The sequence below is a fragment of the Nicotiana tabacum genome, chromosome 8 (assembly GCF_000715075.1).
Source record: "Nicotiana tabacum cultivar K326 chromosome 8, ASM71507v2, whole genome shotgun sequence".
Lineage (NCBI taxonomy): Eukaryota > Viridiplantae > Streptophyta > Magnoliopsida > Solanales > Solanaceae > Nicotiana > Nicotiana tabacum.
The window spans coordinates 7,159,506-7,176,205 of NC_134087.1; the positions used below are offsets into that span (position 1 = coordinate 7,159,506).

The window sequence follows — 16,700 nt, forward strand, 5'->3', positions numbered from 1 at the left end:
TTGGAGTTTTTCAAATTTTCGAAAATTTCCAAAATGCATCTTTAAGTGAAAATTGAAAATTTTATGAACAAACGTTCATTTCAGAAAAAAGTGAAATTTTTTTTAAGAAAAGGGAAAAAAAAAGTCTATCGGGCTCTTAGAACTTTCGTATTTGTGACATTGTGGGTATTCTTGTTCATCTCTGAGCTTTTGAGCTGACAGCGCATTTGGATTTTTTTTCTCTAGTTGTTGCGTTATTCAATTGGTTTTGACGTGGAATGTTAATCTTTGTTGTACAATTAATTTCTGTAGAGATCTAAAAGTCGATTTACATTAAAGTAAGGGGTGGGAGTTCGGGCGTTTGAATTGGATATGAGAATTTGATTTTGATTTTTGATTTTTGGATTAAAGAGATGACAATCTAAATTCAGATTATTTATGTTCGGTTTCAGATTAATCGGTTTGGATATTATGGATTTTCGGTTTCGAGTGTATAAATTGAGATGTTTCTACTATTTACAAAAATGAATATTCAAATGAAGTACTCATCTTAATTGCCTGAAAGTTCCTCATTCTTGCCGCAACCATCCAAATAAAATATTCAAGTAATGAAATTATTATTAAAAAAAAATACAACAGAGATATTAATACGGCCGATAAGAAGAAGCAATAGTAAAATTATGTCCAAATAAAGTATTCTGATAGTAACTTAGTAATTAACATTGAATATATGAGATAATATCTAATAGGTAGGATATTGAACTTATTACTATTGACATATGGATAAGTGACTAAATATAAAATATAAAAAATTTCGAATTTTCGGATATCCAAAAATCCGAAGTACCAAATCCAATATCCAATCCGAAATCTAAAAATTTTAAAAATTAATCCAAGATCCAATTCATAATCCTAAAATCCAAACCAAAAATTCAAAAATTCAAATTTCGGATTTGTCCAAACTATACTCACCCTTAGTTGAGGTGTGATAACATTAATTTTCCAAAAAAGCCTTCTCTCTTCTACATTCTCTTTATCTATTATTCACGAGCTCACTCTCGTCTCTTTGCTCTAATATACTAATACAGTGCTACAAGCAGGAGCTGAAAATGATAGTGTGTATGCAGACCTCACTTCTGCCTTGTAAAAATAGAGAAATTATTTTCGATAAAATCTCTGATCAAGATACAAATGTTCTAATTATTATGCTTTAAGCTAAACTCAATTTACTTTGTTTGGATAAATTAAATTTACGTGTGTAAAATTACACAATAAATAATTATAATGACAAATTTCTTAAACTAGTTATAATAGGACTAATATTTAATATTATCACCCCAATTAAACAGTGTAGCGTCGTTTTTCCTAGTATCAAAACCAAAAAATGGAATTTCGGGAGAACGAAAGGGGAGATAGCTGGTGGGAGCTAAAAACCAAGTGGGTTTTACGTATTGAAGTCCAAAACCCACCAATATCAAATTCGTGTTCCAATCCTCTTTCTCTCTCTACCTCGATGGCTTCGCTTCAAGCTCTCCCTTTAAATATTCGCTTTTCATCCCTATCCATTTTCTTCTTCCCTTTTTCTTCGCTTTTTCCATGGCTTCCCTTTTTTCTCTCCGAACTTCCAGTTTCCATAATCAGTAAGTTCTCTCTATTGCCTCACATTTTCTCTTATATTTACAACTATGCTTTCCAATTCCGTCGTTATATCATATATATACTTGATGAATCCTGAAATCTCTCAGCTATACATAAGAGTCAACGAATTTTTTTGCGTTTGATATTTCTTAATTAAGTAATGTGCTTAGTGTAGATTTACTGTTAAGTATCAGATTCATTTCCGAGACGGAAATTCAGGGGCAAAAATGTGAATGCGCACTCTGTGCTTGGGGAATTAATGAAGTATAAATTAATGGTGGAGTAGATTTGTGGATTTCTTTTTGTTTCATGAATTAAGAAAGAAACCTTGATCTATAAAGCATCAATCTCTGTTGTTCTTTCATTTAGTTAATAGTAAAGAAGCTTATTTAGAGAATGACACGGATGAAAATGTAACACTAAAATTAATTAGATTGATTGGATAGTGGAGTGAGTGATATGCGATATGAAGATGTCTAAAAAGTGAAAGACAAGTTCTATAGAATGACATTCATTCGTGTATTATATGGCAATTTCTTAAGAAAGATGTGCTTACGCAATTATAAAAGATTGGACGGTGACAAAGGGGACAAGTGTAGTACATACTGAAAATAGAATGAGAGAAGATTGCTAGAGATGTGATCAAGTAACTAGGATGATTGAGGATACTAAATTGGAGATGAGATAGGGACCTAAATCACATGGAGGAAAGTTGTTTCATAAGATATTCAATCTTGTGAAATCAATGTGAATTTAGCTAAGAACAAACTATAATGCAAGCAAATCGTCCATATAGCAGCAACCAGTTGGGATTACTGTTCAAAGTTTAGTTGTTATACACTTCAAGTTCGGTGTTTGACGAAAGTATTTTTATTCTTGTAATAGACTTGTATATCAATATGGAGATACTTTGAGATTTAGAGAAATTCTACTTTTAGATAACTCCTAAGTTACCTCAGAATATGATTTATTTAGTATTCGCATGAAATAAATCCAAATTGAGTGGCATGGATATTGTGACTCATATAGTCAACCCCAACTAGTTTGGGACGGAGCATAACTGGTTTATTGAAATACTAAGTGCAATAGGAAAAAGTCCAAGTGCTTACAACTGAACAAGGAAAGAAAAGGTTTTACTATTATCATTCTTGTACTAGCTCTAGAGTTGCATACAATGGTGGTACATCCAAAATGGAAAAGATTTGAAGCTTGGTTGACGGTTGTCCTTCATCAAGTCATAAGTTATCACTTAATCACCTCAGTTTAGCTATCTGAACTTTTGTGTTTGAAGGAGAGTGTAAATCATTCCACTGAAAAGCTTACTATCAACCTTAGATGAATTTGGCCAGGAAACTTTAAACACCATCTGAAGGAAAGACCAAGCAAGTCTACAAGGTTTAGGGTTCTTAACTTGAAAGCCCCAATCAGAAATCTTTAAATTATAGATAGATGCATTTGCATTGGTTTACTTTTGTGAGAATACAGAGGTAGATTATGAAGGTCCTTGAGACCTCTGATTCCTTTTTCAGCCATTTAATAAAATTCAACATTGGCTCTTTTTTGCTGCAGAGAAATTGTCCGATCATGGAACTTAGAAAAATCTGGGTGTAGGAAACTATGTGCATCAAATATATATGTGAAAGACCACGGTTTAGGCTGTCTAAAATACATCATTCTGCAAGGATATCTTTCTGCATCATTGTCCCAGAAGATTTCAAGGAAATGCATCCCTTCAGAAGCTCTAGGATCAGTGGCAGCTGCAGGCAACCCTGATCAAAACATTATTGAAATGGATCCTTCCTTAGCTAGTTGTAACAGGAATGAGCTGGAATTCAGTCGAGTCAATTGTCTTGTGTGGGTACTGCATGAATCTGCGAGAAGCTTTTCAGTTTCAGTGCAGACCCTTGAATTGGCTAAAAATGGGCCTGAGCTTGCAATGGCATGGGTTGGGGTGGATGTGCATGCGTGGCATAAAAGCATCGCGTATCAGGTATGGAAGTGCAGCCTGCAGTTCCGTAAATAGAGATTTTTGACACACTGCATTTGTTCTTCAGTTTTTGATTGTGAAGGTTGATATCAGAGTCAATTTTCTATCTTAAACACTTAGCTCATAACTATGATAATTGGAAAGTTTGCGAACTTTGGAACCTATGCAACAAATAAAAAGCAGATGATGCTACACAGGTAGCAATTTATGCTTTGCTCAAAGCAGCAATAGAAGTGGAAGTGTTTCTTTCTCGCAAACGCAGCAACAATGCTTCTTCTGTTCATGAAATGTAAGTTTGACTATCTTGAACTTTTCCACATTTGTGTATTATTGTGTAGTTTAAACATTAAGACTTAAGACTATCAATCCCTCGCTCCCTCAGTTTTTATCTTCTCTTTTGATCATATTCATTCTTCATCATGGAACTCACATCATGAACCCATTTCTGTTTGCATGTGTTCTATGGAGAAGGAAACTGCATGACACATTTTGGCGGTCTTGTCTTTATTCTTATTTTCATTTTCTTCTCCTTTTTGCTTTGCCTCAGCCTATCCCCAATCACCGACTTACTGGGGGAGCGCATCGAAAGTCAGTTGAATGTAAGGAATCCAAAGTTGGTGCAGTGGTTTAGAACACTGGAGCTGCCACGGATAGCGGGAATGTTCATTCCCCTTTTCAAGAAATGGTCTGTGGATTACGCAGGAAGGTATGTCCTTAAAATCCGTTCTTTTTTTATCAGGTTATATTTGCTGTCTTCATGATGCAACCAAACTCTTTTAACAGTAATCTGCTGATTGATATTGGGCGTGTTCTTTATCTCTCAGTTGTTAAAACATCTTATACAGAATTATTCAGTGGTGTTGCAGGAAATATCTTGGCCATAAGTTGTTGCACCGCAGTAAGGAAGTTAGGCTCAGGGCGAGTTTCTTGTCCTTTGTTTTCTGCTTCGATTGAAGATGCACTAGTAGAGCTCATGAACTTGTCACATAGACTTGTTTCGGTTGATAAGTTGCACTATTTAGCAACTGAGGCTGGATTTGAAGAAGACTTCTTGTTTCATTTTGGTAGAAAGGTTCTACCAAGTAACAGTATTGAAGATGTAGAATTTTGGATAGGATTGGTTCAAAGAAAACTCAGTAATGCATTCCACAGAGAAAATGTGATTACAGACAAGCATGCTTTTCACGAGAAGGTTAGCGTTTACTAATTGATTGGAGGCAATTAATGTTGTGAAATATCTCCTTGTTACTCTTGCATAAGAACTGCGGAATACCTACAAACTTATGATATCTCACTGTAACTCCCTTATAAAACTATGTTTCGGTCTTGAAATTCAGAGAAAGAAGGATACGTCTATGATTCTTATTCTCTCTGTTATGTGCGCTTGTTATCAGAAATTGTCTTTAATGTTAAAGAAACTCTATCTTGCAACTGGTTCTGAACGGATAAACTTTTTCTCCCTATATCTATAAATTCTATAAAACATATTGATGATAGCAACAATAACAATAATTATGAAATAGTTAGTTAGAGGACTTAAGGTTTCCCCTGCCTAAAAAGATAATGAAGATTCTTCGACAACTTGGATGCATCAGTTAATTATGAAGTTGATAAAATAAGTTATATATTGAACTGATTGTAGTTTCGATGTCTGACAGGTTCAGGAAAATAGTTTGGCTACCCTGGGGCTTTTTGCATATTTGGGAAGAGAGACAAGATTGTTCCTCTCAGAAATGGGTGTAAAGGATCTTGATGAGCAAACTAAAGATTTTCTGAGGTATCTACAATAGAGAGCCTACTTACTTTCCCCTACTCTAGTCAGTGTGGTTTGTTCATTTGATTGAAATTGGACAAATTTTGTGCTTTCTCCCTGCAGTTACTTAGAATGCGGTAGCCTTCTTATGTATCCTGAATTCTCCACTCTGTCTGAGTATCAGCTCTTCATGGAGGTTAGTACTTACATTAATTTGGAAGACAAAGGAAATAAACAATTGATTAGAACAATTCTCGCAGGTAGTAGCGAATGAAATTGGATGGCTCGACTTTTATGCTGCATCTGCTACCAAATTTTGTGACAAAAGAAGATCCAAACAACATCCAATTCAAGCAGAGAAAGAAATAATCTTGTACACTGTTTTAACTGTATGCTATGATATTATAGCTGGATTTGCTCACTATAGCAACTCTGCGCAGCAGCCATTAGAAGCAGATTTACTGGACTTCTTGCTTCAGAGGTATCAAATCGTTCTGAGAATGCACTGTTGGAATGTCTAAATGTCGTTCACTTTTTAGCTAATTTCCGTCAATCTCTTTAGTCAGAGTCTGCTTTCTGGATGCCTGGAGGACTACTGGGCAGCTTATGATAGAACAGGGTATGTTGCCTTTATTAGATAAGAGAAGATACCTTCTGTTGCTGCAACATTCCAATAATGTGTTGTCTATCTCTCTCGAGCAGAGAACTGCAAAAAAAAGCTGAAAGAAGTGCATCTGATCCAGCAGCATCTTTGATTATTAAAGGTGGCATGAGTTCATCCATCATATTGGAAGCGAAGGAGAAGCCAACTGAGTTGATAAAAACGGAAAATCATCCATATGGATCTAGATTGAATCAGATACAGGTAGCAGATTGAATAAATAGGAAATAAACCATCAAGAACTCTTGGTCCAAAGAGTCTGGATTACTAAATTCGGTGTCCGACAAGAAAATTCTCTCTAGGCATAGTAGACAGTTCTTACTTTATTCATCAATTCTTCCGAACATTTGTACACAACCTTTTAACTTGATAGTAGTTTATGAAGCCCTTTATAGATTTTTCATTTCTCTTATTGAATGTCAGGCCACCAGCTCCGGTGTGATGGACCCTTTGACGTTGGTGGAGTTGGATTGCTCTACTGCACCAAAAACACGTCAAAATTTTCTAACAAAATCTACGACCAAGCTGATATCTGCAAGTACGGTAAGTTACTCCAGTTATTCAATCAAATCAAAAGAGTATGCTCTACAGTTGTTAATTCGTACTGCATTGTGCTAGGATATCTGGATGGGTAGTGAATTGCTCTTTACGGACATATCGGATGCTTTGAGCCTACTTATAAAGCAGTTGAAAGGCCGCCGACTAACAAAAAGGGAGGGAAAGAAAATGAAGAGAACGCTGGGTGATATTGCTAACCTTGTGCCCATAACCATCTTAATGCTACTTCCTGTAAGCATCAACTATATGAAACAATGGATTTCCGTCTGTCTGCTCAAAGCTTCAGTTTTTGGCTGAATGAACTGGTCTTCTAGTCCACTCCATGCTATATGCTAAAAATGGTTTAAGGGACTAAAAAGTAAGCAGGATAAAATCTTTTTATAAGGCAATGATTCGGAAAATGTGCCATGTCTATCTTGGTCCCAAGATTACTAAAAACTTCCTACTTTTTTGTCTTCTACAGTATTGTATTAATGGAAGTGTATTGATTCTAATAGTTGCTTGACCACAAACTTCCGTCATGAACAACTTTCATCTAGTTTCAGGATGTCAATGTGAAATTCTTTCCTATTGTTCTCACAAAAAGCTTCTCAAAGATTCACTTTGATAAATCTAACAGGTTTCTGCCGTGGGTCATGCAGCCATGCTAGCCGCGATCAAGAAATATGTCCCGAGCTTGGTACTGTAATCTATCATTCTACACATTATTCCTCCTCCTGTTATGTGCTTATATTATTTTTTTTGTGTTCCCAGATTCCTTCTCCTTATTCTTCCGAAAGGCTTGATCTAATTAAACAATTAAAGAGAACGAAGAAGAAGGAAATCCAAGCTCGGAGCAGCAGTGGCGACCCTTCTTTTAAAGCTGTAAAGTGAATTAAAGCTGTTGGAAACAACTTTAGTATCATGGTTCTGGTTCGGCTCAACATTCTGTAAAGTGGCAAGTAGAGTTGCATATGCCTCATTGTAGCCGGCTATTAGGGAAACAGAAAGAATACTTCGTTCAAAAGCACCTTTACACACAAATCCTGCTAAATTTAGTTCTAGAGAAAGCAACTTTGATCAAGTGTATTTGGTTAGGTATTGTCTGACAATTGTTCATATTGGCCATGGTTTAAAGTGAAGCTTTCAGTTTCAAGGATTCATTTGTGTCCACAATATTTTGATGTGCGTACAGTGATTTGATTCACAGTGAATCCAGCTCATGATGTCGTTATACAACACAGTTAGCATTTTATTTCACTGAGAAACAGACAAATGCTTTGACGTAGACAAATGCAGAACACTGCAAGAATATATTAAGGTTTTCCTATAGCATGAGATTCTTTTGTAGCATGGTTGTAGGTACAGAAGATTTCGTAAATGTAAAATATGAAAATACTTCTTATGCATTTTAAAGGAGAGAGAGAGAGAGAACTTTATTTTCTTTACTTTTGGTTAGGATGGGAGAAAAAAAATACTCTTCTTGGGCTAACTTAGTAGATTTAATGGGAAGAATGAAAAGATAACTTCCTTTTTCTATCCGTCATGTTTAGCTTATATATATTTTTTGTTCTGATGCTTGTCATGAGAACAAAGGTGTTTCCCTGATGTACCTCTGTTTTGGTTTGGTCGTATAAATATTTGTTGCCTCTAAAAAAAAAGACTTCCTTGTTATGAAGAAATACTTTTAATGCTCATTCACTCACAGTGGCTGGAATAGCTCAGTTGGTTAGAGCGTGTGGCTGTTAACCACAAGGTCGGAGGTTCAAGCCCTCCTTCTAGCGTACGAGTTAAATGTTTTTTCAAGTGCTTCTTTAAGACAAACCTCTAACTAAAGAGAGTTCAGATCTTTCAATTCGCTTCTTTCTCCTTTTGGGGTATTTTAGAAGTTTTAATGACCGATAACATTAAATGTTTTCCAGTTGCAGTCGGTCACTAGCGCTACTGAACCGTCGCCGCTCGCCTATAAATACAAGGCCCCTTCTTCGAATTGAGAACTTTACTTCCATCTTTGAACCTCCTCCTAATTTCTCTGATATCTCTCCTTCTCTTCATTTCTTTGTCTCACCACCTGCTATTTCTGCCCTTTTAATGCCGAAAAATACCAAACTCCGCTTCTTTTCGCTTATCTAAATCTAAATCAATGGCAAAAACTTCTAAAACAGTTTTGACCTCTAAAATAGTACCGTTAGACAGCTGTGGCCTTGAGATCACGATATGAATTCCAGAACGGCTTTGTACTAGGCGGTTAGACAACTGTATAATAAGATTCCTTACTACAATTAGAATTGTACCTTATTTAGGATTCCCCTACTATATAAACGGGATTCCAATCATTTGTAACGCATCAATCATTGACAAGAGAATATGTTCTTCACTTTCTTGCTTATTGCTCATTAGAATTGTCTTTTAACTTTATTGATCTTACTGACCTACCTCGAGGCCAGCTTAGCTCGAGGTCGAGACTGGCTTGTCTACTGGTTTGATTCAACTTATTTCTTTAATTTATACGTTTGATTCTTTGATTATCAGTTGGTATTGGACTAAATCACATATCTTTAAGACCACAATACAAATTTAGTTGTTACACAGATTTTAGGGTAAACAGTTTGGCGCCCACCGTGGGACTAAAGATAATGTTGATACCCATTTTTTCCCTAATATTTTCAAAACTATGCGTTGGCACTAATTAGTATTTTTCATACAATTTCTGCATTTTAAGAATATTTTAATTAATTTATCCCAATATTTTATTTACAAAACAATCACTGATTGCATCACAAAATAGTTTTATAATAATTTTTGTGGCTTAATTTATCATTTGCATTTATATTAAATTTCAATTATTGCGCAAATAGCCACATTGGTATTTTTAGGATGCAATTGCAATTACTTTGCGATTATAGCCTATGCATGCATTATTATATTATTTTTACCGAAAAATAGCCTTTTATATTTTTAAAATATTAAGTAATTACTTTAAAATATTTCCATGTAAGAAAATCATTTTTATAATTTATTAACTATTTCTTAAAATTATTTTAGCAATTAATTACGTATTTAATAAACAACTTTTTTTATTTATTTTGGACCTAGCCGATTAAATTAGCCCAATTTTAACCTCCCCCAATCCCAATTGAGCCCAAAACTTACCCAGCCCAAATCTATAACACCCCACCCGGCCCCAAATCTGTTCAATCTTGGCCGTTGATCATAGAGATCAACGACCATCATTACTCCTTACCTTTTTAGTTCCAAACGACCCCCCAAACCCAGCCATTCTCACCCAAACAGCCGCCCTGAAACCCCTTTCCTCTCCAATGCTCTCAAAACCTAACCCTAATCCACCATCGTCGTCACTCATCTATGGCCATCCATGGTGGTTTCTCACCACCCCAGGCCTCTAATGGCCTCTCCTGTACTGGTATCACCATCTCCAGGGTCCTCAAGGGACCAGGGTTAGTCTGCTTATGCCTTTGGTCTTTGCTCGCCTATTTTAGGTTGTTCCAGTTCGATTTTGAGTAAGATCTTCCTATATCGCCTTAGATCTATGGATTTCTAAGCTTGCTTCTTCATCTCTGTGTTGTTCTTCTTGAAATCCTAATTTTTGTCCTTTGAACTTCTCAGATCCGTGCAAGATCTGAGATAGATCGAAACTATTTCGTATGAGTTTTACAAGAACCTTTTGATTTTTACAAGAACCTTTTGATTTTCGAATGGTTTGCCATTTTTCTAAACTAAGGTTTCCCGGAATTTTTTTTCCCAAAATATTTGATAATTTTGAGTGTTTAGTCTTCTATTTCTTATTTTTTAACCGATTTCGTAAGGTTTGCTCTAACCCTAACTCGTTTATGCTAAAAACCCTATTTTTTTAACATTTGTTTGGTTTCTGAGTTACTTGCGTACCTAATTTGTCCTATGCTTTGATTCCTGTAATTTTTCTTTAGCCTAATTAGATGTCTTGTGATTTTTATCCTAATGTGCCTCTATTAAGGTTCTTGGTTCGACTTTTCTACTAATTCTATGTGTCTATATTCATTTTTTGCCTATTCATGGTAAACCTATACTTTTCTCCTTAAATCAGTAACTGATTTGGATTCTTGATTTGTCAATTTGTTTCGTTAAGACCTATGTGCTAATTCCTGACTATTTTCTTTATTTACAATCTTGATTAGCTTTCTTACCTTATTCGATTAACCATGATATTTACTGATACTTTACTAATCATTTCCTTAATTAAACTTCAGTCTATTTACCCCTAATTGCTCATTTGATTTTCTTTCCTTAAATATATTCTACCTTTACCGTTGGTTAATTACCCTTAATTAAGGGAAAATTACACTAATTGGTGTATAATCGATTCTGTGGCTTCCTTAATTGCAGAAGAGTTGATTCCCTTTACCTTATTTTCCTTGCTCTTAACTGCTATATATACTCTCCTTTACTCCTCACTTCAAAAAAACACGAACACTAGTTCCTCTACACTCTCACACTCTCAAAAGCTCTCTCTCTATATTCTCTTCTATTACTTGTAATTCTCACTAATCCTGTCAGCTGTATGCCAAGGCTGGCTATTTGCACCATCTTTGCTCTATGCTCTGTATTCTCTTCTTAACTGGTATGTCCTGATTTAATTCACAATCCAAAACTATGTGTTTATCTCTGTTACTGCAGTTCTTTAGTTGTGATTTCCAGTTCTATTTGCTATTCTACTGTCACATGCTCAATGTGTAACCAACATGCGTAGATTACACTGCCTAATTACTATATCACTCAGCATGTTTAAGTTTGTTCCGTTAAAAGCTATAGCTAGTATACTGTTTAGTATGCCTAATTATGCTTTAGATAATTGCATGGATCCTATTTGTTCACTAGTATGTCCAAGCTGCATTGTGTGTTTACTGTCTCATCCAACATGTCTAAATTCTGCTTGTTCTACATGTGATTAGTATTTGTAAAACTTAAAATGCTTTATGAAGTTCTTGTCTAGTTTGTTCAAGTCCAATGAGATCCTGTTAAGACATCTAGTCCTTTCAAAGGTACTCTAGTTGTGTGTATTGGTCATGTCTAAGACCTATGTGTTCTCAACATATCTTTGTAACTAACTTGTCAATTCCATAACTTCTCGAGGAATCTATGTATTTGTTTTCTATCACTAAGGTGTATTCTAGGTGTCCCCTACCCCTTCTCCTTGTGTGAAGTTTGTTCTGGGATTGGTATTCTGATTTCAAGATGTTCTTTTTCATGCTTTTCCAGCTATTGTTTTACTCAAACCAGTACAGATTTTCAGAAAACTCTTTTCATTCCCAAGACCTTTCTTTATATTGTTTACCAAACTCTTTCAAATCATAATGCACTCTCACATTACTCTTAGATTACTAAGTCCTGCCCCTCTAGTATGTGTATTGCTTTGAGACCCTTGAGATCTCTCTGAACTCTGGCATATCAGGGTTGACACTTCCACACTGCACATAAATCAGTTCTTATTTGAGAAAGGTCTGGGTGTGAGCACTGCTCGGGATCCTTGAGGTCCTTAGGGAACTCTGACACACCTAGACATGAAATTGGCTATGGAACTTTGAGCACTTAAGACTACTGAAGGCTTGGAAATTACTTTGGGCCTACTTCAGGCTCCCTATAGATTAATGTATATTTGTAGTTATGTAATTTATTCAGTTCTTGGTCTGTAATAATTGATTGTAAACAAATATTGGGGTGACTAGTTAAAAGGGAGGGTAGTTGTATACTGTGGGTAAAATTGGGTAGATAACATGCCTATAGGGTTTATTTTGATTTATATATGCGGTGTTAGACAACCTGCCTATAGGATTTCTTGGTTGAAATGAATTCTACCTTTTCTATTTCATATAATTAGATATCATGCCTATAAGGGTAAAGTAACTGAGGTTCAGTTTCCATTACATCATTTATTCAAATTCATATCCTTAGAAATCATGCCTATATGATTAAAAATCAGCTTTAATAGAAACCATGCCTATAGGGATTTCGCTTTGGTCAAATAAGTTCTGCTTGCTTCACCTTACGCTTAATTAGAAATCATGCCTATAGGATCTAAAACCAGTTTAGTTAGACCTAAAATAAGTTTAACTTTAACTCATGTTTGTAGATTTCGAATTGGTTTAATTAACTAATCTATTCGTTTCTTTAATAAGTTTCCAACGCTGCATTAATTAATATTACTAGAGAGCATGCCTATAGGATCCAAATTGCTCGTTTAAAATTGTTTACTGTCTCATTGCATTCCTCATTATGATTAGATACCATGCTCATAGGACATCACTATTATACGCCTAAGCAAGCCTGTAAGGCGACTAAAATTTTGCAATTGTAAAACTGCACCTTGTATTTGTAACTGCTCATGTTTCAACAGGTTTAAAAAAAATCAGTAGGCAATGGATTAAGTTCTTCACTTTGGTCTTAACTCAATATTGCATATTCACTGCTCACCTATATATCATGTTCTAGAGTTCTTCTTAAATATCTGAAAACTGTTGTTTGAGACATGCACTTACTTGTTTTGTTTGTGGAGGTAAAATATGAGCCTTTAATTTTTCCCTCTTTAATGCGGTCCTAATATTTTTTGGTTGACGCCTAGATTTTTTTTCCTTTAAGTACCTTAGGATGGTCTAGAACTACCTAAATTAGAGGGTCCTAAATACCTCCAGGGCCACAAGGAAGGGACGGGTAATGCACGCATAGGATATCTGTCAAGGTTGCTACAACGTTTTAGGCTATGACCAACGGAAGGGAATTAGGTAGTAAGGATATGATGACTACGCGCTAATGTCACGTGTAGCCCCTCATTGAGGAGTGATTACCGGACATTGTGTGGGTATGATCCTGTAGGCTAACCAACCTAGGACCCATCTTTCCCAACTCCCGTTGCTTAAATAAATTTACTTTTCTTTACATATGTGCAAGTTGTTCAAACCTCTCTCCTTCTCCCATTACCTGAATCATACATGTGTTTAGAATGTATAAACATGCTTTTATTTGCGAATGGTTGTTGAAATTGTTTACTTGCTAAAAGACTAATTCACATAGTTTAAGTTCGGCCGGGACCCACCGTTGTGGATCACGAGGGGTGTCTAACACTTTCCCTCAAGGTTATTTCGAGCCCTTACCCTAATCTCTGGTGATGCAAACTAGTTACATGAGTTAACCGCTCTAGGTGACCTAACGCACCATAATCTGTTAGGTGGCGACTCTTCAAATACCCAAATCCCAAAAGAAAATGAGTTGTTCCCAATAAATGTCAAAACCCAGACTTCCGCGAGGAAAAAGGGGGACAGCACGACGACTCTGCTGGGGATATTTTTAGGCTCTTACCATAATGAACTTATTTTTTATGAATTAGTCCAAGCATGCCTTATCCCGTACCCTTTCCCTTATTTGAATTTAACTGTCTATTTTCAAGCATTTATGATTTCTTTTCCTGAAATTGACTTGTCTCTTTATTTTCTTTTTTTGTAACTTCCTTTTAATTATTTAAATACTGTATTTATTATTTTTCCTACATGAATATACCTGACAACATGCCATTTATTGTTGCATAAATCATGCTCCACATTATATTCCACTCGTGCGTATCAAATCCTATAGCAACGCTTGATGAGTGGTTGCGCTCTTCCAATTTATTACCCTTAAATTTGGAAAGGCTTATTTACGGTAAAACTAGTCGATCAGCGGTGCAGTCGATGGTTCCGTGCCTTCCCCCCTCAAGTTGTCCGCTTGAGGTTACCGGTCTAGGCCCCATAGTAACCTTAATCTGATCGTAATTGTGCATGTATCATGGTCAAACCTAGTCGGATTAATATATTGTCCACATAATAATACTTTAAGATGAGCCTTATCCAAAAGTCCACCGGGGTTTCCATAATCCTAACAGACATAATCACGTTCTGTGCATTAATTTGGAGAACTAAATGCCATTATGCTAATCATGAATGTACAAATAGTGGAGTCTGGTGGGGGAGAAGGGCCTAACATTTTTGTTTTGCAGAAAATGAGGCATGAGGTCCCTAGATTCGACATGGTCAGCAATATTCCATCATTGCTACTAGATTGGTGGGAGGACCTTTCCTCAAGTGACAAAAAACACGTAAGAAAGCACTTGGGAAATTTACCTTCTCTACTAGACATTCAGCCAAACAATAGGTTGCTTGAGGCTCCACTTTGTTCTGGGATAGTGAAAGGGTTGTTTTCCATTTCGACGACATAGAAATGACTCCCCTCCTAGAAGAAATTGAGGGACTTGCAGGACTGACTTGGGATATCCCTGGGTTGTTGGTACTGGAGAACCGTACTGGTAAAGGGTTCCTAAAGATGCTGGGGTTGAAGAAAAATGCTGACTTGGAATGCTTGAAGAAATCCTACATACCCTTCGAGTACCTATATGAGAGATATGGCCATAGCAAGTCCTACCGTACCTTCCACGACGAGCTTTCTATCACTTCATTGTGTGCTTCTTGGGCCTGATAGTATTCCCAATGCAAAGAGAAAGAATCCATACGAGGTTGGCCATGGTCTCCAAAACTTTGATGGAAGGGATTAATGTACAAATATACACTGTAGTCCCCATGATCATATCCGATATATACAGGGCTCTAGAGCGTTGTCAAAGAGGAATTAAGCATTTCGAGGGTTGTAACCTGTTGTTGCAGTTGTGGTTATTAGAACATCTTTAAAGGGGTCACTATAGCCAAGAATTTCCGCGAAAGGGCTTGAAACGACCATATTGCCTTCCATCACCCTAAGCGGATGACTTACATTCCGGACATATTTGCTCAGCCAAAAAGTGCCAAAGAGTGGGTAGAGTTCTTCAACAATCTGACTGAGGAACAAGTGTAATGGATATTTGAATGGTTCCCAATAGATGAATTCATCATCAGATCCAGGGACGCTCCACACTTGGTGCTGATTGGGTTGAGAGGGATATACCCTTATTTCCCTATCCGAGTTATGAGGAAAGCAGGTAGAAAATAGGTTGTACCAAGTATCGCCAAGATGAGCCATTTCAGAGTGAATTTTCAGGATGACAATGTCCCTTACAAATTCCATGCTCAGCATATGTGGCACTGCAAGATCATTTTGGAAAAGAACACCATTGAGCCAGACATGTATCATACGGGGTGTGAACCTCTCTACCCAGCATGGTTAGAGGACAATTTGAAGGAAATGGTAAGGCCAGTAGTCGATCAAGGGAATATGATCATAAAAGAAGAAGCTGAACCTCAAGTCAAATACAATAGGCTACGCAAGAGGGTCCACGACTCTAAGAATGAGCACCGAGAAATACACGAGAGAAATATGAGGTTGATCGACGAGTGAAAAGAAATGGTTGTCACTTCCAATAGAAAATTGGAATATCTGGAGCGAGGATTAGTGAAGTTGGAGGGTAAAGTCTTAAAGAGGATTGAGGATTGCCAGAACGCTAAAGGAAGTGAAGGAGGACATTTGGCTAGAGCCTACCTACTGCTGGATCTGCGTGAGCTGGGGAACCTATATGATGGAGTTAAGAAGATCGAATCTGGGGAGGGTCCTTCTAGGACCAAGTAGACTAGATTTATTTGCTTTCCTAAATGTAATAAGACCAAGTGCCAATAGTGACTTACTTTTCTATTATCTTTGTGTCGTTTTAGGATTCGTTTATTTTCATATTATGAAATGAGGCATTTACTGGCATCTAAAGTTCTCCAAATCTATTTGTCGCTAGTCCAACCTCAGGCACAATGAAGCTCCCAAATTAGGACGCGAATTTACATTCTCGCAATATGTGTTTAAATACTGCAAACATTTCAGAATCCTTACTAACTTGTCTACCTTTTTATTTTTCTTTATTCTTTATTCCCATCCCCAAAGGTTGGTTCTCTATACTAGCATCATCAGCATATCACACTAGATCTAGGGGCCCTCCTCCTCCTCCAAGCAATACAAAAGGCAAAGGAAAAGCAAAAATGGATGACTTAAGTGGTATCCGAAAGGAGAACGCTGAGAATGTAGAAACCTCGAATGGCCGGAGTACTCCAACACCAAATAATCTAGTCTTGAGATTAGAGCAAAAGATACTGGAACTACAAGGAGAGCATGAGCAGGTCCGCAACTTAGCAAACTTGTTACTCACA

The 16,700-nt window shown here is 36.5% G+C and overlaps 1 protein-coding gene and 1 non-coding gene across 4 annotated transcripts; both read left to right on the plus strand.

The window, feature by feature from the left end:
- The first annotated feature begins 1,426 nt into the window (after positions 1-1,426).
- Positions 1,427-7,712, plus strand: LOC107789494 (uncharacterized). Of its 3 annotated transcripts, none has more exons than XR_012693862.1 (14): positions 1,427-1,619; positions 3,187-3,607; positions 3,802-3,893; positions 4,152-4,310; positions 4,460-4,796; positions 5,263-5,381; positions 5,481-5,553; positions 5,618-5,838; positions 5,920-5,976; positions 6,060-6,222; positions 6,442-6,556; positions 6,637-6,807; positions 7,196-7,255; positions 7,330-7,712. XR_012693862.1 is itself a non-coding variant. In XM_016611317.2 (14 exons), exons 1-14 carry the CDS (start codon positions 1,576-1,578, stop codon positions 7,447-7,449), a joined length of 2,157 nt encoding a protein of 718 aa, XP_016466803.2. In that variant the 5' UTR covers positions 1,427-1,575; the 3' UTR covers positions 7,450-7,712. The 3 variants fall into 3 exon arrangements, 1 of the variants encoding a protein (XP_016466803.2); XR_001648860.2 differs by having other exon boundaries at positions 6,442-6,561; positions 6,637-6,934; positions 7,330-7,408; XM_016611317.2 differs by having other exon boundaries at positions 6,442-6,561.
- Positions 7,713-8,265: 553 nt separating this feature from the next.
- TRNAN-GUU (transfer RNA asparagine (anticodon GUU)) lies at positions 8,266-8,339 on the plus strand. Its single transcript has one exon. It is a non-coding gene; the product is annotated as a tRNA-Asn (tRNA).
- The last annotated feature ends 8,361 nt before the right edge of the window (positions 8,340-16,700 follow it).

Bases quoted from the DNA above. Each gene is read 5' to 3' on its own strand.
- LOC107789494 (XM_016611317.2), top strand. From the start codon at position 1,576: ATGGCTTCCCTTTTTTCTCTCCGAACTTCCAGTTTCCATAATCA. The intron at 3,894-4,151 runs GTAAGTTTGACT...GCTTTGCCTCAG, and splicing joins GCTTCTTCTGTTCATGAAAT to CCTATCCCCAATCACCGACT. The intron at 4,797-5,262 runs GTTAGCGTTTAC...GATGTCTGACAG, and splicing joins AGCATGCTTTTCACGAGAAG to GTTCAGGAAAATAGTTTGGC.